Here is a 20681-nt window from a genome sequence, read left to right on the forward strand (position 1 = left end):
TTTTTCTGTCTCCACAACTGCAAATGTAAGTATATTACTCTAAATCAGTATATATTATAATAGTTATGTTAGATTTTGAAGCTTAGGTTTCTTTTGCACTTTGCTCTAGCATCCGGCATAGGCTCCATCTCAGCTTTCTCTCTTCTACATAGAAACCATGGAACTGGAATGAAAGCGTAGGAGTCAATACGTTGTAGAATTCCCACATACAGATTAGTACTAAGAAAAGCCCTTGCTTGTGAATACAATAAGCGCAGTCTTTAAATAGAGCTCCACATTTTACTAGAATATGTGCTCTGTCCTACATGCAAAGTGATCTGCACGGATTTCTATTTCACAGAACAGCAGCGGGCAATGTTAAAGGAGGAAGAAGGCATCAACACACAAACTACAAGTAAGTAGCCTGCCAAAGCCTTATGTGGAGCAGAGTGTCAAGGCAGTAAAATGCAGTCCTAAGCTCTTGCTCATGATCTGAGGATTGTGAGTTCAATCCCTGCATGGTTCAGGTTGCTGACTCATCCTTCCAGGGTCAATAAAATGAGTACCCAGCTTGGTAGGGGGTAATAAAAAAATTACCTGAATGTGCTGCGGAATACGTTGGCACAAATAACAAGATGTATTATTATTTAATACAGTCATGCTAGATTGGAGTGAAGAGAACATTGGAAAGCGGATCAAACTAAGTATCAAATAATGCTGATCTCACCGTTTTTGGTACAACTACAACCAGGGAGAGAAGGAACAGCACATTGTTAGTTCCATGCAGCAATTGAAGACCAGCTAGGAAACATGCTGGTTTTGCACATCGTAAAGCAATACAATTTTACATCACTGCATACAGTAGTGGCTTTTACATCTTTCAGTTTATTTGTAGTAAGCAGCTGTTTGGTAGTGCTTAATCTAGTACATCTGGGATGATTTAGTGATCCTGCATTGAGCAGGGGGTTGGACCTGATGACCCTGGAGGTCCCTTCCAACTCTACCATTCTATGATTCAGACGACACAGAGGGATATCTTCACAACGGATATTCATCATTGAAAATCTATAACTCTTGATCATTCATCACTTGCTATTCAAGTACCTCAGTGAGATTACTCATTTAACTTGTGTCTGGTTTATTTTGGTAGGAGAAGATTCTATTCATCAACTCTTGAAATCACAGAAGTTGCAAAATTCTCAAACATTATATGACGAGCAGCGTAAAATCATAGAAACGCACTGTGACCTTGCAATACTGGAGTGCCTTGGAAATGGAGGAAATGCCTTAAGTCTAAAGGTAAGAAGTCTTGTATGCTAAGCTCTTAAGACAAAGGAATGTTAAAGTTGTTATCTGGGACCTAAATATTGGGGACCTATCCATAGCTGACTGATGCTGTTAGATCCCTACCGATCTGATACTGATGAGCTATGTAAGGGTGCGTTCACATGTTGCGGAAACGTTGCGGAAAAAACGCAGTGGAAACGTTTACTATTAAAGTGAATGGAACTAAAGCAAACCCTCTTTACGTGTGGAAGAAAATAAATCCTGCAGCTTTAGAAGGCCACTTTCACACATGCGTTTTTTTTTTTTATGGTTCACATGCGTTTTTTACAGCGTTTAGTGCAGCGTTTGCTCTTCGGACGAGCATTTGAGCGTGGCATTTTTACAGACGCCGTGTGAGAGCAGCCTTTCTCTAACCTGCGGTTTTGCTGAAGAACAGCTACAGAAATTCCGCAACAAATCTGCAGCATTTCTGCAATGTGTGAATGCACAACTTAACTAGGCCACTACAATGAGAACAGCGCTGTCTGCTTCTGGCAGAAATCAGCCTGAGTGCAACTGCCCAACAAATAGCTGATTGGAGGGGGTCCAAAAGAGCGAAACCTTGCCAATCTATTATTGGTAGTCTATTGCGTTGCAATTTCTTGTAAAGCCATTTCTCTTTCCTTGCTTGATTTTATCCTGATTCTGGTGACAAATGTCTTGTAGCACTACTGCCTATGTAAGCACAGCCTACAAGAGGATCAGGGAAGTTACAGCTTAATTTTTTTTCTCTGACTTCCAGCACTATTTAGTTGTTTTTTTTTAAGATCTGCCATATAGCATTACTAGTCATTCAATGGCTGCTTAAGTTAAAAGAATGCTGCTGTGTATATTAAGAGCCAGATTCCATTAGGATAACCCTTGCCCATATGCACCATTAATATTGTTAATAAAGTGTGGAGGGGGTGGGCTGGTGAGACTATTCCTGACCTTGTGGGGTCATTTGAAGGGTCTTTTAAACACTAGTAATGCCATTTGGCCTGTGGCACAGAACAAATTAAGATGTGGAGCATTTTAAATTTGGCAATTTTTTTCTCAACAGCTGCAGTAATACACAGTACAGTGTTATTAAATATTTTACCATCTAAAAACACGTATTTCTCTTTTAGGCATACTTTATATCCAAGCTTCCTGATTTGACACCTTTGTATAATTCTTTATGTTACCTCAACCTTTCCTTTAATGAGTTCTGGCAATTCCCTACAGAGGTAAGTTGAAGTTTTCCTATAAATGATGTATGCAGCCCTGGCTTAAGAATAACAGTAGATATGTCCCTTTTAAATCAATACTCTAAAACACAAACCTCCTCTAAACCTCTAAGGTGGGGTTCACACGGAGCGGACCCTCCGCACGGAAATCCTGCTGCATTTGCAGTAGCAGCAAAGTGGACGAGATTTTGAAAATCCCGTCCACAAGCTGCGGAAATAACCAGCACAAAACCCATGCGGACATTGACTTGAAGCATAAAAATTCCAATCCACGATATGTCAATTTTATCACCTTTTCCACTGTGGAATTTGCAATGAAACCACTTCAAAACCTGCACCTAAGGCTGGCTCAACACGGGTGGGAAAATCGCATGATTTTACCAGCTGCGATAGTCTGTAAAAAACAGAATATGAAATCAATGATTTACAATTAGAGATGAGCGAGTATACTCGCTAAGGCACATTACTCGAGCGAGTAGTGCCTTAGCCGAGTATCTCCCCGCTCGTCTCTAAAGATTCGGGGGCCGGCGCGGGTGACAGGTGAGTTGCGGCGGGGGAGAGAGGGAGAGAGAGATCTCCGTTCCTCCCAGCTCACCCCCGCCGCTCCCCGCCCCCCGAATCTTTAGAGACTAGCGGGAAGATATTCGGCTAAGGCACTACTCGCTCGAGTAATGTGCCTTAGCGAGTATACTCGCTCATCTGTATTTACAATGGTTTCCTTCCCATCTGCAATGTTTTCACTGATGCGATATTGAGGGGATAAAAAACGTGGCATGCTCTATCTTTCTGCGATGTGCAATTTTTTTTTTATATTCCTCTGAAGGCTTCTTATCGCATCGCAAAATTGTGTGAATTTGTTGCCCGATTTTATCGCGGTGGCAGCGATGCGATAATATTCTCCAAAGAAAGCATGGCTGACGCTCACAAATTGAAGTGAATAAAGATGCAATTTTGCCGCGATTTTCTATCACCCATGTAAAGCCAGTCTAAGGATGTATTCACACAGGTGAGCATCACACATGAGTTTCGGGTGATAGCGATATGGATGGAACTGGTGCGTGTTAACAATACATTAATGTCAATGTGTTTCTTAACTTGAGCGATTTTACTGTGACAGCAATGCTGCAAGATGGAAAAATCTCTGCATGTCCTATTTTTGGGTGATTACTCATAAGGAATCGCCCTTTATTTCCTATGAGATCTTTTATTTATTTTTTTCGCTGTCAACAGATCAGTCATGATCTTGAACATTTTTAAATGCACTTTCATTTGCAAACGCGCATGACTTCCATCGCAAATCAATGTCAAAATCGGCATGTTACATATGTGGATTTTGGTGCTGATTTTGCCACATATAAACATATAAAAATGCAAGCATGAGCTTTGCTTTAATTCTTAGACTACCTACATACGGCTGAGCGCGATATCCTGCGACAAACTCAGACAGCTATTGCTGCTCACCAGCGTGCATTTTCAAGCCGATGCAAGGCGATTTTCTGTCAGAATTGCCTCCCATCACTTCAGTGCGATGTGTTTTAGTACTCCGATTGAAAACAAGCGGCAAAGCTTTCTGAGGAACGCGAAGACGTAAGATATGCATTGCGGCACGGGAAAACATTGCTTGTGTATATGCCCCCATTCAAAAGAATGGGGCTTATATTTGTGCGAGATTTGTGCGTCTTGCAATGCACAAACATTGTGCAAGTTTCACAGCTGTGTGAAAGCGACCTAAGGGCTCTTTCACATGTGCGTATATCAGCCGCCATTTTTACAGCCGGATGATATATGCCACGTTGAAAGGTGTGAAAACTCGTGAAGGGGCGCATAAATCTAATGTTTCTGTGCCCGTTCAGACGGCATGGGCCCCGGTGCATATACACTGAGGCCGCCATACCATTGCCCCTTCCCATTCCCTTCCCCCCTCCTCCCATTGCTGGCTGCGGACAAGGGGTGGGAGCTTAGCTCCGCCCACTCCCATTGCAATCAGCCGGAGGGGAGGAGAGAAGAGGGAGGGAATTTAGCAGTCACACTGCTAAACTCCCTCTCACCTCCCTTCTCCGGCCGCTGTCATGAGCTCCCATAGGAGCCCATGCAGCGGCCGACATATTCTGGCCCAAAAGATAGCTCCAGGACTATCTTTTGCGCCTGACGTAAAAACGCCCGGTGCGTTTACATCGCGGGAATACGGCCATGTGATCTGATGCATTGGAATCCAATGCATCAGATCACAACATATATCAGCTGACCGTGAAAACGGTGGGCCGATATACGCTCGTGGGAACAAAGACTGAGGGTGTTATTACACAGGCATTAGCAGCTGTGGGTAATTCTCGCGATTTGCTACTATATGTTGAGAGGCACCTAGACCTGTTCCAAATTGCAAGTCCAGGTGTAGCCTGGCAATTAGTTGGTAAATTGTGAGTGTTACCTGTAACAACTGATGCTCATGTAACAGCACCCTAAGGGCGCGGTCACACGAGCGTAGGCGTATTTATGTTCGCACGTGCGCAGCGTTTAATCGCCGGAAAGAACGTTTTTCGGCGATCATGACCAGAGCTAGAAAGCGTATTATCGTTTGTTCCTACTTTGCAAACTATCTTTTCGGCCATTGAATATGCGTTGGCACGTATTTCGGTCGCGTATGTTCCGTCTTTTTTTCGGGTTGCCGTTTTTACGCGCCGTAAAATCGCCCGTGCGAACGAATACATTGGAAACCAACGCCTCAGATGGTCACGTTTATACGATTGGGCGCAAAAACGCGCCGTTTATGCGCTCGTGTGAACGCACCCTTAGGCCTCATGTCCACGGGGAAAATCGGGCCCGCTACGGATTCTACATGTAGAATCTGCAGCGGGTCCCTCCTGCCCCGCGGACATGAGCGCTGAAAATAAGAATAAATGAGAATAAACTCACCTCCCATCCGCTCCGTTTCTTCTCTGCGTCGCGGCCGGATCTTCTTTCTTCGGCCGGCGGATGAATTCGTCACGCCGGCGGCACGTCGCCGGCACGTCGTTGACGTGCCGCGCGCATGCACCGGGCACATCCGCCGAGCGAAGCAAGGGAGATGCGGCCGTAAGAGAAGAGAAGACCTTCCCGGCCTGCTGCGGGTGAGTAAATGCTTTTAAATTCCTATTTTAGGTCTCCCGCGGATCCGGACGGCTTCCATAGGCTTCAATAGAAGCCCGCGGGAGCCGTCCCCGCGGGAGACCCGCATGAAAATGGAGCATGGTCCAGATTTTTTCATGCTCCATTTTTTTAAAAATCACTTTTATTGACGATCCGCGGGTATTTATGTACCCGCGGGTGGTCAATGCATCCCTATGGGGTGCGGATCCGCGCGTGGGAGAAGAGTTAAAATCCGCTGCGGATTTTAATTCTTATTTTCCCCGTGGACATGAGCCCTAAGGGTATGGTCACAGAAAATCCACAGCATTTATACTACAAGCCAAGCTGATGAGATTTAACAAATTTCGTCCACATGGTACAGAAAACCTCATTGCAGAAACCGCAGCAGAGTTGCCATAGGCTGTAGATTTTAAATCCGTAGCAAGTCAGTTGTTTGCTATGGATTTGAGCGCAAATTTGGCCACATTGGATTTTCGGAAGCAAATATGACGAATGTAGACATACTTACAGGGTGCCAGCACACGCAGTGTTTCTTCATCATGAAATGCAGCTGGAGCTCCGGCTACATTTTGCCATGGAGAAACATTGCAAGTACTGTCACCCTACGGTAGTGTTCCCACACAGCAAAAACCCCTCGCAGCAGAAACCCTTCCGAGCCACAACAGTCAATAGCCGTATGATCTTGGCAGCCACGGCTGGTTAGAATTTCAGCCGCAAGTGGTTTTCTTCTGGATGATACTGCAGCCTTATCATTTCTAATGAGTTGGTTTACTGACTTCATGTATTTCAGGTGTACAATCTTGAACAGCTGGAATCGCTTAAACTTAGAAACAATCCAATCAAGGAGATCCCATATGGTATCCACAAGCTGAAGAGGCTCAGAACCTTTATTGTATCATTCTGCTCATTGTCCTCTCTTCCCACTGGGTAGGATTCTCAGAACACTGTAAAATACCTAAATATATGCAGTATAGTTATTGTAGCAAACAAGTTATACTTATTGTAGTAGTGCAGTACACAGAAGGGCCTGTAGAGGGCTGCAGACAGGACTTCTGCTGCTAGGGTTAACACCAAGGGGTGGAGCAGGAACCAGATAAAAGCCAGTTCCTGCCAAAAGCAAGAGGGAGAGGACCAGCGCAGAAGAGCTGAGGCGCTGAAGGCTGGTGGGCGGTGGCCTAGCAAAGGCCAGAGTCCGACAGGGACGACAACCCTGGACTCACACCCAAGTTGAGAGAGATGTTGGCTGAGAGAGAGCCAGATTCGTGGAGCTGGAAGGGCTGCTAGGCCAGGGTCTAGTGCATACCAGGAGTTTGACAGGGAAGATGACCCTAAACTTTACACCCAGGTGGGGTGCTTATATCAACTGTTTTTGTGATTGCGGTGATGATGAATTAACTCTGGTGGGTGCCAGATAGAAATGAGCGAGTATACTTGCTAAGGGCAATTGCTCGAGCGAGTATTGCCCTTAGCGAGTACCTGCCTGCTCGAGACAAAAGGTTCGGGTGCTGGCGCGGGTGAGTAGTGGCAGTCAGCAGGGGGGAGCGGGGAGGAGGGAGGGAGAGAGAGATCTCCCCTCCGTTCTTCCCCGCTCTCCCGCGCAGTGTTTTTATAATTTTTTTTTTATAATTTTTTTACTTTTTTTTTTTTTACTTTTTTTTTTTTGTCCCTTTAGGGGACTTCCACAGGGACCCATCAGGACCCCCTGATCACATTCCGGGGGTCCGATGGTGACAGCCCTTTACATGCTGCAGTCACATAGACTGCAGCATGTAAAGGGTTAACGCAGCAGAGATCGGAGGTTTTCTCTGATCTTTGCTGTAAGAGCTGGTACCTAGCTGTCCTCTGACAGCCAAGCACCAGCTCTCCCTGCCACAGAGACCATCAATGGTCTCTATGGCAACCTGTAAACAAAGCAGGAGACTTAGAAGCAGGAGATTGCCAGCAAATCGGCAATATCTTCTGCTGGTTTTTCAAAGCCCTTGCTTTGTTCTCTGTGGGTCTGTGCAGGCAGAGCACACTGTCACAGCTTGTGGCATTGTGCTCTGCAGCTCCCATAGTGATACATAGCCCGGAAATCTTCCGGGCTATATCACTATCGGCAGTGGAGCTCGTCCCGGAAAATTTCCGGGCGTGCCACTCAAGGGGTTAATCTTTTGTTTCCAAACCCATACCATCGGGTAGAAAGGAAAAGACGAAGGAAAAGAGATACAAAACCTACAGGTTTCATTACAAGTACTGTCCTAATCGATTGTGCTTCACCCACAGTTTACGGATCTTTTCATGTACAGTGAAAGCTCATAAAGACCATCTCGAAAGACAACCCCCTTATCCAGACAAGATTTCCTGTGACAGATTTTCAGTCCCAATATATATTATGCATAATTGTTATCTTATTTGAGAAGACCAGCCCCTAGAAGACCTCTTTTCAGTGTAGTTTTCGGTCAAAGAGGTTCCACTTTAATTTATTACTGTATGTTCTTTATTGTCATACACTGCTTTATTGAAATTTCTATTACACTACACTGCTTTTATTCTTTATTTGTAGCATCTGATTTTTTTTTTTTGGCTATTAGTAATTTTGCATGAAGTAATATGTAGACGAGAGCCAAAATTTAGCCTTTTTTGTCTCACCCCTTCAATGCTGCCCATAATACATACTATGTGACCAGCTATCTCTGCATTACAGCAGTGGCTGTGGCTGATTGTTACGGATCACACCCAGAGTGAATTTGAAGTTTCTTTTCATGACATAATATATGTGTATAACATGTAACCAGTAACCCTTGTAAGGCTGGGTTCACATGTTGTAGTATTGCATAGTTGCCAACAAAGTCCACATGTACCTTGCAGCAGTCACAACACTGGGGATTCCTTACTGGCTGTGGTTCCCGCCGCGAAAATCAGTTCTTTGCAAGGGGTGTTGGAAACAAAACCGAGGTTGTCCAGCCTGATCACCCTGGTGGCTGCATTTTGAAAGCAGTTGTTTGTGATGAGACAGTTTCTTTAAACATCATGTTTGTAATGAAGAGGTATTATAAGACTGTGTATGAAATTCAGTTCACATCAGGTCGCCATGAGCAGCTGTAAGCTCAGTGCAATACATGGTTTAATCCATATACTGCATAGTAACACTGGAATTTAAAAAAAAGTCTTTTCATATAACACATCAGTGTGCCATCATGGAGCATTTCTTGTCTTTCTCATTGACAAGCTTTATCTTTGCTTTCTCTAGGCTGTTTCTACTGCCATATCTGCAAGTGCTGGATGTGTCCTATAATGATATTACTTCAATTCCAAATGACATATCCAATCTCAGGTAATAATAAATCATTTTTGTTATACTTGCATAAAAGCCATTCAAACTTCCCTGCGGATTTGTTTCCTTATATTGCTGAGGCTTTACAGAACCCTCGTTAGATAACTACATTGTGCTTGAAATTGTATTAGAGCTGATAATGCATCGAGGGACATGTACGGTATAAACTGTACTGCAAACACAAAAACCAGGTCGACTTTGGCAATCAGTCATATACCTGCTTATATATCGTAGCCTTCCATTGCAACTGTTATTACTTGCATTGTTTTTGATAGGTAGTGTTAAACTACCAATGCACTACACCTGCTCTCTGATTAGCCAGTGCTGATCACATGATCAGCACTGACCAATCAAAGTGCCTCAGACTACCAATTAGTTAATTGAAAGATTGCGGAAGCCATTTTAGATGACTGATAACATAGCTTGGAACCATGGGATCGGAGGAACAACAGCACAGAAGATCAAAAAGACCAATAGCAAGTAAAATAACTCCCCTCTTCTAGTCCCAGGACAAGTATTGTCCTAGGACTGAAGGCCACTTTAAATTGTATGTCTGAATGTGTGTATTTTAATTAATGGCAATACATAATTTAGCAAATTCTTATACACACTTAATTCTGAGTTATGTAACAGCTCTGAGCAACAATGATCATGATTGGCCCAACAGAGGCTCCAGCCTTATAGACATTGTCACTCACTATAAAGTCATATTTCCTGGAAAAATGGCTCAACAGGATGCTAAAAATTGAAATACGTCGTGCAATTAAATACTCAGATTATATTGTAATAAAATATTAATTGTGGTAGATATCGTTTAAATATGTATAAATCTTGCCTGAGTGAACAAAAGCCAATCTGCCTGTTGCCTTCACGCTGGCGCTGTGTCATATTGTTTTGTCTAAAAGCCAGGCAGTGCTAAGAATCCTTGATTCGTTGAGAACTTCTTTGGAATTGACATGGTCTCCAAACTGGACATTCACCAGTCTTCATTAACCTTTAAATGGGAGCAAATGTCTAACTTTGAAATAAGTACAATTTATTTTCCAACTGTCTTAATTGGGATTTTGAGTATAGAGAAAATGCTCGATTTACTCCTCCGGGAACCACGTCTTTGTTAAAGAGGTAATGGCAGCTCTTTTGACTTGTCCGTTTTAGTAAATCCTTTTATTCGATTTAAAGTAACATTTTTTTAAATGCTGGATCATACTGTTCAGGTGGTAATTATCCTGTAAATGTATCACTAAATTAACAAGTAGTTGTTAGGGTGCATCTCCAAGGGCATAACTAGCGTACTATGAGCCCTGTGTCAATTTTGGACACCGCTCCACACACAAACTCACTTTCAGGTTATTTTAGCACAGGGCGACTGTCGTCAGAAAAATCAGAGTGAATTCAAATTATAGTCATTCAGTGTTAACATGGCCACCGACAGGGTGAAGAGCGATAAGCTGCTAGTCATTTCGTCTTAGCTTACCAAAAAAAGTAGTCACTGGCTGATCAAAAGCCGTCTGGTGTAAAATCACAGTCGTTTGTATATAAGTGACTTGTAAACTAATTTGCATGGATAAGCCCTGATAGGCAGTGTGATACAGTGACGTCACTGATGTCCGAAGTGGTCCGCTTGTACGGACCGCAAGCGTTAAGCAGCCCTCAGCTTGCTTTTGAAGTGAGTGCCAGGGCACCAATTGCACTCTGCTCCACCGTTTTCTTCAACTGGATCTCCGTCCTGGGGACACAGATGCAATTAAAAGTGGCGCTTACCTGGGAATTTAAGCAGCCCCTCTTCAACTCTAGGCCTGGTTGCAGTCGCACCCCCTATGACCATGATTGTTACTCTACAGTGTGTCAGTATAATCTGAACAGAGTATATATGGGCGTGTATCATTTACAAGGAGTGGTAGCATCCAATTATCAGTAAATTTATATAGAGGATCCACACAATGCCAACTCCTAAGAATTGTTCTTTTATAGGGTACGCAAGTATTTACCAAAACAGACATGTTTGAGAACTGCCAGGTCTTTTTTAACTGAATGCGGATTCTACTCACCAACATCATACATCTTGTAAGCAACATTGTCTACACATTTCTACTCATTCTGGTTTCCATTACCCTGGTGGCTTTTATTTCCTATTTAGAAGGCTGTGCTCAATATGTCATGTCAATGTATCACATAACAGTGTTATTATGTACTTTTTTTCTTCAACTACTAATTAAGCTATTCAGTTACTTCAGTCTAGACCTTAAGCCGCTATTGTCAGGCTTTGTAACGTCCAGTAAAGAGTTAACAGTTTTGCTAAACCGTGCAGATAACATGCACGTTTTGTAAAATGTGTCAAAGCAAATAGTTCTGTCATTGAGTAGAAAAAGAACAGCCTGTACCTGGCTGATAAAGCAAATCGGAAACAAGCATACTGTACATGGCATCTACATCATCAGTGATGCAGGTGAATAGCATGGTACTCATACTAGATGGGACAAAAATTCTGTAAATCCAACATTTATGAAGAATAGTCACAAACTAGAATTCTCACCGTAGATCGCTGCACCAAAACCATTTGCCAATCATAAGGCTGCTTTTACACACAATATTTTTAGGAAAAATGCCACTTTTCTGTGGCCTCTTTCCCCTTCTTTTTTTCCTTTTTTAGTATTAAAAATTCTGCAGGTACGCTGTTGATCAGTAGAGAATTGACATATACACTACAGTGGGTCATATTTACTATTAAAAATGACAGTTTTTTTGCTGTTCATAGTGAGCCATAAAACTGTCTTACATCCTTTGTCCCACCTTTGCTATGTGTTTTTCACACTTTTTCCAATGCATCAGAAAAACGGGCATGGCTTTGTGAAAAAGAGCGTGGCATTTTTTACATTGGTTTCTCTATAGGACATGAAAAACGTCAGAAAAAAATGGATGTTGAAAATGTGTGAATGAAAAAACGCCAACTATAAAACACTTGTAAAAACTGCGTGTATGAGTTATATGTTCTTTTTTCCATGCATTTTTGGGTAAATAAAAACAGCCAAAATACGTGTGAAGAAAGCCTAAAGAAATGTCACTGTATATTGTAACATTTGAAATTGTACCCTTTACAAGCCCGAGTATTCTAATAAGCCATACTATATTCTGTTTATGGAAGTGCGGGGCAGTGGTAAAGAGCTCCCTGCATGCTAGTTATAGGAAAGGTCCCACCTCAACTCATGTTTGAAGAACAGCTGTAAAAAAGTCAGATGTGCGGAGTGTTTTAGGGGAGGCATAAAATTACCAAACTGATAAGGAATCCAGGAGGCTGAGTTCTACCACTTTATTCTTTCATTTCTCATTGGAAACAAGCAAAACAAAAATATAGTTGAATATCACATAGAATATACTGCATGGGGATCGAACACTTGCTGACCAATTCCCTGACAGATAGGTGGATATGTGTGGTTCCTAACAAGGTACTTAGTTAAGAGGTCTTGCTAGCAAAAACAGATTGTTCAAACATTAAAACAGTTATATCTGCTCAAACCATATCAACCAGTTTTGGGAAAATCCTGTTATGCAAATCGGCGTTGCAGCATAATGAAACTGGACACACAATGCAGCATATGTGGTTCAATTCAGAAATGTCTTCTTCATCATTGAAATATATCAGATATATGAAAAATGTGGTTGGAAGCTGACTAGATTATTGTTATTGGTCCATGCTCAGCACGTATTGTACCAGATCACTTCTGCGTATACAGGAGAAGCAGTCAATTATAAATTCACTCAAAAATAAAATATACTATCAAGAGTTTTCTAATTGACTATATATAAACAGAGATTGGGACATAAGCCATTTGGTTCTTTTTATTTAGAAAATTACATCTACAGGAGATACAACAGATTACATCAGTTTCCAAGGCAGTTCCTGTTCTGACCACATGCCTTCCCAGCAAAAAATGTTTGGTTTGCATATAAAACAGCTGATCATAAATGCATGTTTTCTTTTTGTATTTAAAAATGTGTTGCACCACTAATCCCTGGGCAGTGAACCTCCATGAATGAGGGCACCATGCCTTCAATGTATCTGCTTGGTCTTCTGATCTTAGAAGGGTACTGCTCTCTCCTGGTTTTCCTTCTACCTCTCTGACCACTACTACAGTGTATCATTTGCTAATTCTGTTTCTCCGCCTCCACCCTTCACTGTTGGGGTTCCTCAGGGTTCGGTCCTAGGTCTCCTCCTTTTTTTCGTCTACACAGCCTATGTTGAACAAACAATCAGCACATTTGGTTTTCAGTACTATCTAATGACACCGAATTATACACCTCTTCCCGAGAGATCAACCCTGCGCTACTACTAAATACAATTGATTGTCTATCCGCTGTCTCTAACATCATGTCTTCTCTCTGTTAGAAACTGAATCTTTCTAAAACTGAACTTGTGTTTCCACCATCTTTTAATCTACCTATACCTTGATATGGCCATTTTGTGATGCCACCATAACTCCTGGGCAGCATGCCCACTGTCATATTTGACCCTGAGCTTTCCTTCACTCCCTATACTCAGTCACTTACCCATTAATGTCCTCCAAACCATTTCCAGAATTCACCCTTTTCTTACTGTGAAAACTGCAAAAACTCTTATTGTTGCCCTGATCCATTCTTATCTTGACTACCATAACTTACTATTGATCAGACTTTCCCACACTAAACTCGCCAGTCTATTCTGAACACAGCAGTCAGGCTCAACCTTTTATCCAACCTCTTTATTGATGGCTCCAGCCTGTCCCATTCATTGTACTGGCTGCCTGTCCACTATAGAATACAATTTAAGCGCTTCACTCTCATCCATAAAAGGTCTTATTTCTGTCTACCACCCTACCCAAGCTCTCCATCCTGCTAAAAACCTTAAAATAAGTTCCGCCGTAGTGCAAACATCAGACTCCCATTTCCAAGACTCTTCTTCAGCTGTTCTAGTTCTTTGGAATGTGCTATCCTAGGCAATGAGGTTAATTCCTTACACCCATAATTTGAACAATGCCCTAAAAACACATCTCTTTAGGAATGCCTATTACATCCCCTAATCTAAAGCCCCATTTACACTGATAGATGATTACTCAAAAGTCGCTCAAACGATAGTTTAGGTGACAGTTTTGAGCGATCATCTTTGCATACTTTATTGTAGCTAACTAGCTACTATGGAATATGCAGGTGGAGCGGGACACTGTTGTGGCCACTAATAGAACAATACAGCTGCTTTGCATATGCAAACAGCTGTAGTGTTCTTCACTCTGAATGCCAGTGTCCCTGCTGTGAATTCACAGCAGGACACAGGCACAGAGAATCTTATCAGCACAGCCAGCTGATAACAGCCTGCTCCACTGATAAAAGCTGATTGCTCAGTTCTAGCACGCTAGAATTCAGCGATCAGCAACTTGGGCACGAAAACTGCACGATGTCACTGCATCTAGACAGAACGAGAATCGCTCAAAAGACTGCTTTGAGCGATTTTTGAGCGATTCTCGTTGTGTCTAAAAGAGTCTTAACTCTTACCCATTATCCTTATTCTATCATCTCCATCTGAATCTGAGCACAGTATTACCCACATCGCATATGTCCTAATGCACTTCATAATTGTATGTATGTAAATACTGGCTGCTGACTGTCTTTTACAGCTTTATGTATACTACCCTATTTATATAAGAGGGCTGGGCCATTGTACAAAACAAACACTTGTCCGCCATGTGTCACTCCTATTTCCCCAAATTATAAGCTCTTGTGAACAGGGCCCTCACTCTTACGGACTTTTCACATGTGAAGAATATTTCTACAACATGCACCTGAAGACGCAGAAAATTCTGCACCAAATCTGCATGTATACATGCTGGTTATGGTGCATTAGCAGATTAAGCTGTGTCTTTAGGTGTGTCTTTGCGTGCGTATTGTGGAAGTTTTCTGCATGTGTGAAAGGTCCTTTAGAGCTCCTTCACATCGGAGTATTTGCACGCAATACGCAGAGAATAGAACTCATTGAGATCAATATGTTTGTTCTCATTTCCCGATTTTGCGCACACATTTCTTGGGAAGTGTTTACACTGGGGTGGGGTGGGGTAGGGGAGTAGGACAATTGCTGTGATAGAGGGGAAGGAAGTATAGACAGGGACCAGGGACTAAGTAATGAGAATGGGGGTGGAGCAGTGGGAGGGGTTAGTACAGTTAGAACTGTATACTTTATATAAGAAATAACCAAAAACCTCTAAACTGTATGGTGATTACTGCTAGTAGTCTGACCAATAAGGTTGACAAGATGGAATAATAATGTCTGAGGAAAACTATGGCATACTGGAAATAAAAGAGACCTGGTTGGACTAAAGCAGTGACTGGGCAGTTAGTTACCTTACAGGGTTACAGTCTGTTCAGAAGGGAATATAAAATCTGAAAATGGGGAGAGGTTTGTCTTTATGTAAAATCATGTTTAAAGCCCACATGGAGGAGATTTCTATAGGCCATCAAATATAACAGAAGCCATTGAAAATGTATTACCAATGCAAATAGATGAAGTAGCAAGTCACAATGAGGCAATTATTATGGGGAACTTTAACTATCCAAATATAAACTGGGAAGCTAAAACTTGCAGATCTCGTAAAGGTAACAAGTTTCTGTTAATAACTAAAAATAATTGCCTTACCCAACTTCTACAGGACCCAACTAGACGGATGGGTATTTTGGACTTAATATTTACTAACAGACCTGACTGAATAAAAGGGGTGAACACTGGCGGGAACCTTTGAAATAGTGACCATAATATAATACATTTCCACTTGTTTGTGACTAGGGAGTTTTATCAGGGAGCTAAGAAAATACTAAACTTTATGAAGGCAACGTTTGATCAGCTCAGAGATGCCTTTAACCTTATTGACTGGGACAATGTCCTCAAAAATAAGAGTACAGACAATAAATTGGAAATGTTTAAAAACATCTTAAATACTTACTGTGAGCCATTTATGCCTTACAGGAATAAAAGGATTAGGAAGTGGAGTAAACCAATGTTGCTCAAGATGTAAAAGGGGCAATAAGCAGTAAAAAAAGCGGTTAAACTACTAAAATCAAGAAGGCAGGAAAGAAGCACTAAAAACCTATAAAGAAAAAAAAATACATTATGTAAAAAGCTGATAAAAGCCACAAAAGGTGAAGATACAGAAACTTATTGCCAAAGAGAGTAAAACTAACCCTAAACTGTTTTTCAATTATATCATTAGTAAAAAAAAAGATTAATAATGAAAAGCGTTTGCCCTTTAATAAATAATCTAGGAAAAGTTGTAGAGAGTGATGAAGAGAAAGCAAATCTATTAAATAGTTTTTTCTCCAATGTATTCACAGCGGAAAAGGAAATGTCAGATGAGAGACAAAAGGATAAGGTAAACTGAGCTTGCCACTCTACAATCTCCGCAGTCACATTGAAAGTGAATGGAGCATTAGTGTGCTTGCGTGCCCAGCTTTCAATTCAGTCTTTGCCTCACTGCGGGGGTAGCAGTAATCTAGCTGTGAAGAGGACGCAGGACCCTTTTTTTCTCGAGATCTATGGCGGTCTTGACAGTCTGTATCCTGTGGATACTGGATAACTTGTAAGCTTGGTACAACTCCTTTAAATGTAGATTATTAAAACAAAAACACCAAAAATTTTCTTAAATATTTTTACCATAAAATTTGATTTATACAATAGGTCATTTACTGATGGCACAATTCCTTTAAATAGTACTTGTGGAACATATACAGTATAAGAGGAATAATCTGTATGTTTTTAGGGTATTGGAATTCCTGAACGTGGAAGGAAATAGTTTGCCTGCCCTACCCTGTGCAGCACTGAAACTGAAGTTAAAACACCTACGTGTGGGGAATAATCAGATGCACCCTCTGTTCTGGAGAGAAAACACCCACATTCAACCACAACGTTTACTGGACTTAGCAGCCATGTCCTTTGCAAAAAACGAGTCGTTTTGCCATTTCTCAGCTATTCCTGGGGAAGTGAAACACATACTACAAAAGTAAGTCCTTCCATGTTCTGAGTCTGTAAACACAATTCCATATTAGGATACATAAACTACAAAGTACATGTCTAACACTTTATGGATAATGTGCAACTTGTACCTCTCTATATAAGTCTATTATGAGAACACAACAAATGCAGTATAGATGTTAACACACATATACACATAATATAGAAACAGGAAGTTACAATAGAAACAATGAATAGGCAGATTAAATAATCAACAAGTAAAGTGAATGTTAAAGCAGCCGCCATGTCTCTGGACAAAATTTTGGCCATAGTCTGGAGAGAGGTGTTATATTACCTTATTGGTCTTCTGCACCGTAGATCCGTCGGTTCTGGATTCTATTTTCACTCCTCCAAGATGACTGCAATCTTCTGACTACCTGATCCACACTGCGCATCAGTAGCGACATGTGACAAAAAAACAAGTCAGCGCTTCCAAAAAACAAATTAAATTCAAAGGTGCACATAAGCCATGGCTGCGACAAGTACAGTAACAGAAACACATGCTTTAGCACACATTTAAAATGAATAAAATTGCACAACTGTCATTTAGGACGGGGTCACACAAACGTATTTGCATTGCATAACTTGCAGGAAATGTAGTCAAAGTACATTGATTTTCATTGTTCACACTTATATTTATTGCGTATGTTACGCATGTAAAAGAGATTGCAGCATGGTCTATTTTACCACCTATTACATGCATAAGAGCCCTATTGTTCTCTATAGGGTGCATTTGAAATGCAGTGCATACGCATATGTGTGGTGTTTTTTACGAAATGAGGAGTTTAAAAAAAAAATAAAAAAATGAAGCCATTGCAGGATAGCGTGCATAAAATACGCTGTACATGCGCATATGTACACAAGTAAAGATGCGACAATGCGCAGTGATAGGCTATTTCATACGCTGGTAAAATGCTGCACTTTTTTTTTTTACGCAGTATATTACCATATGATAGTGTGACCGCAGCCTTATACTAACTGCATAAAAATGTAAGAATCTTAGCACAGATTGTGATGAAAATATGTGGACCCAGCGCCTCATGCTGGCAAACTTTATTAGATGGGTACCTAACTTTGGACAAAACACCTTTTTTTGGACAAATGGGAGTATGTAACCAGGTATCCTGATTTCCCAGAGTTCATTCAGAGGTCATTGGTCCAAAGAGAGGTGTCTTTTAAAGTTGGGTACCCATCCAACAAGGTTCGTCTGAACGTCGCGGATGGGACCACGTATTTTGATCAAAATGCACTAAGAACCTTACATTTTTATATGGTTAATACAAATGACAGCTGTGCAATTTTATTCAGATCTTAATTGTGTATGTGTGCTGAAGCATGTCTTTGTTACAGTGCATCAGTAGTGTGTTAGAGTCAAGACTACCGATGCACTACAACTGCAAACTGATTGAACAATGCTGTTCAGATGAGCAGCATTGACCAATCAGACAGCACCGTGGAGTGCCTCAGAATACAGATGCACACAGTGCATTAGCAAGTTTGAAGACTGAGACAGTCGCCTTAAATAAGTTAAGATGGGGCCCTAGACCAACGGATACGCGAGACATCAGCACAGAAGAGCAATGCCAGGTAATATCACAACATAACACACCCTCTCTGTTTGTCCCAAAATAAGAGGTCACTTTGAATAATTAAGGTCTTTGAGTTTTGTACTAGTAAAGGTCCATTTACATGGGACGATTGTCGGGCAAATGATGCCCGACACTCGTCCCTGTGTTTCCTCGGCCGCTGAACAGCTGATGTTTAAACTGAGCGATGAGCTCATCGCTAATCTTTTATGCTGTATAAGCGATGAGCTCGTCGCTCAGTTTAAACAGCGGCCGCTGTGTTATCTCAATGGAGAGCGGCGGGGAAACGAGAGAAGAGAAATCTCCTGCACTGCCCCGCCCGCTTGCTGGCCGCTCCGTGAGCGAGCCAGCACCAGTAGCTCCCGTGTGACAGCACAGGAGTGCCAAAAAACACAGGGACGAGTGTCAGGCATCGTTTGGCCGACATTCGTCCTGTGTAAAAGGACCTTTAGTCAATTAGGCCTGCATCAAAAAACAGAATTATGAATGTATATTTTGTAGCCCTGGGTATACACATTATATAGCTATTGGATGATTCTCATTCTGTGTGCCAAAGGGTACATGTTTATTTCAATAAAGAGCGGAGAATGTCTGAACAAAGGTTTGGGTATGTTGACAGCCAACATCTGCCACCAGGGGACAGTTGGGAGACCTCCATATGCAATATCAACCTGTCTTGTTGAATTTTGTGGGTTTGGCTAGCTTCAGGCTAGGGCTACATGACAAATTGTGGTAAAATTGTAGCACTGCTTCAATAGTTATATATGGGAAACAGGGGCATGTAACTACTGTGAAAAGTTTTATCTATAGAGTGTGAGCAATGTTGTAATTTTTCAGGCAACTAAATGTAGCTGTGTAGCTCCATCCTCCATTTTATATATAGAGCTAGTCTTTCCTTTATACTTTACAGCTTTTACTATTCACTTCTGGCTTTGATGCAGTTTTAGATATCCTGACATTAGTGTGTTTTAGGTCTTACAACCTCTAAGTTTTAATGATATTTCTTTTTCTGTCCAGTTTGACTGTCTGCGATTGCTGTCGAGGTATCTTGTCAGGGAAAGGACTTCGCTTTATTCGACCTTGTGAGAAAATCTTTGGGATCCGCAAGCTGCCATTTATGTTTCACGCCTGCTCACCCTCTTGTTACAAAAGTTTTATGTGCCAAACAGCGTCGCTTACTCATCATCTCTATGAAAGTTAATGCAATTCCTTATAGCTGTAAATGAGCAATACATTATCATTACAATCATAGGGTAACTATTGTAAAGCCATACGAATCATGGATGAAGATCATTACTTAATGGGGTTGTCCCAAGATTTAAACATCCCATAAATAAATGTCTGATCAGTGGTGGACCAACCACTGTGACCCCCACAACCACTAGAACAGGGGGCTTGTGTCCTCTTATATGTCCTACTTACTTTTCTTACCCAATACATTTGTATCATAATAGTTGGACAAACCACTGGTGAAATAAAACATCTCAGCTGTTATCTAACAACAGAGTGCATGTGTTACGCAAATGGAGAGAGCAAAATGGAAGTGTCTTCTTACTACAGTCCCGGTAGGCAAGACGATAAAGCAAGAAAGGATTCAGAAAAATGATCCAAACTATTTTGGATTGCCCTATTGATGCAAATAGATGTTCAGTTCAAGTGTATTACATTAACTAACGTACAATTAGGAATTTGAAGATCTGTTTAATAAAGCTTACGATTGACTTTACATAGAATCATTCATTAGACATTTAAATTCTACAGAAATCAATTAAGAAATCCATTACTTCTAAATATAATGATTTTTTATGCTTGATTAAACTTTGGTCTTTCATTCAATCTGTGTTGCTTAGACACAAAATATTGCAGAAAAAAATATTTCACATGTTGACTCCCTTGCTCATATTCAGGAAAAGGTATCATCATTGCTGGCCTTAGTTATGTGTAAACCATGTGGTCACACAAGGTGCCGGCCACTAGCATGTACTGGTGGCACCATGCAGACGTAGATTGTGGGCATTCGCCCCCCTTAGGTCTGCCTGGCCTGATGATCTTATCCCACACAATAGTGCCATTTGCAGCTACATGAATCATCCTTCTCCTGGCTCTGTCAACCT

At 41.5% G+C, this 20681-nt stretch overlaps 1 protein-coding gene across 4 annotated transcripts in view; it reads left to right on the top strand.

Annotated features, from left to right (window-relative positions):
• The window catches only part of LRRC63 (leucine rich repeat containing 63), a 32930-nt gene extending 12608 nt beyond the window's left edge, over positions 1-20322 (top strand). For 2 of the 4 annotated variants that reach the window (XM_066593292.1, XM_066593303.1), the window contains exons 5-11: positions 341-394; positions 1127-1278; positions 2415-2513; positions 6430-6566; positions 8872-8955; positions 16731-16970; positions 19585-20322. In XM_066593292.1, coding sequence (XP_066449389.1) covers positions 341-394; positions 1127-1278; positions 2415-2513; positions 6430-6566; positions 8872-8955; positions 16731-16970; positions 19585-19768 — 950 coding nt within the window. In that variant the 3' untranslated portion in view covers positions 19769-20322. The remainder of the gene's footprint in view (positions 1-340; positions 395-1126; positions 1279-2414; positions 2514-6429; positions 6567-8871; positions 8956-16730; positions 16971-19584) is intronic. The other 2 variants (XM_066593314.1, XM_066593325.1) reach the window with 2 other exon arrangements.
• Positions 20323-20681: the final 359 nt, after the last annotated feature.

This window comes from Eleutherodactylus coqui, chromosome 1, assembly GCF_035609145.1.
Source record: "Eleutherodactylus coqui strain aEleCoq1 chromosome 1, aEleCoq1.hap1, whole genome shotgun sequence".
Lineage (NCBI taxonomy): Eukaryota > Metazoa > Chordata > Amphibia > Anura > Eleutherodactylidae > Eleutherodactylus > Eleutherodactylus coqui.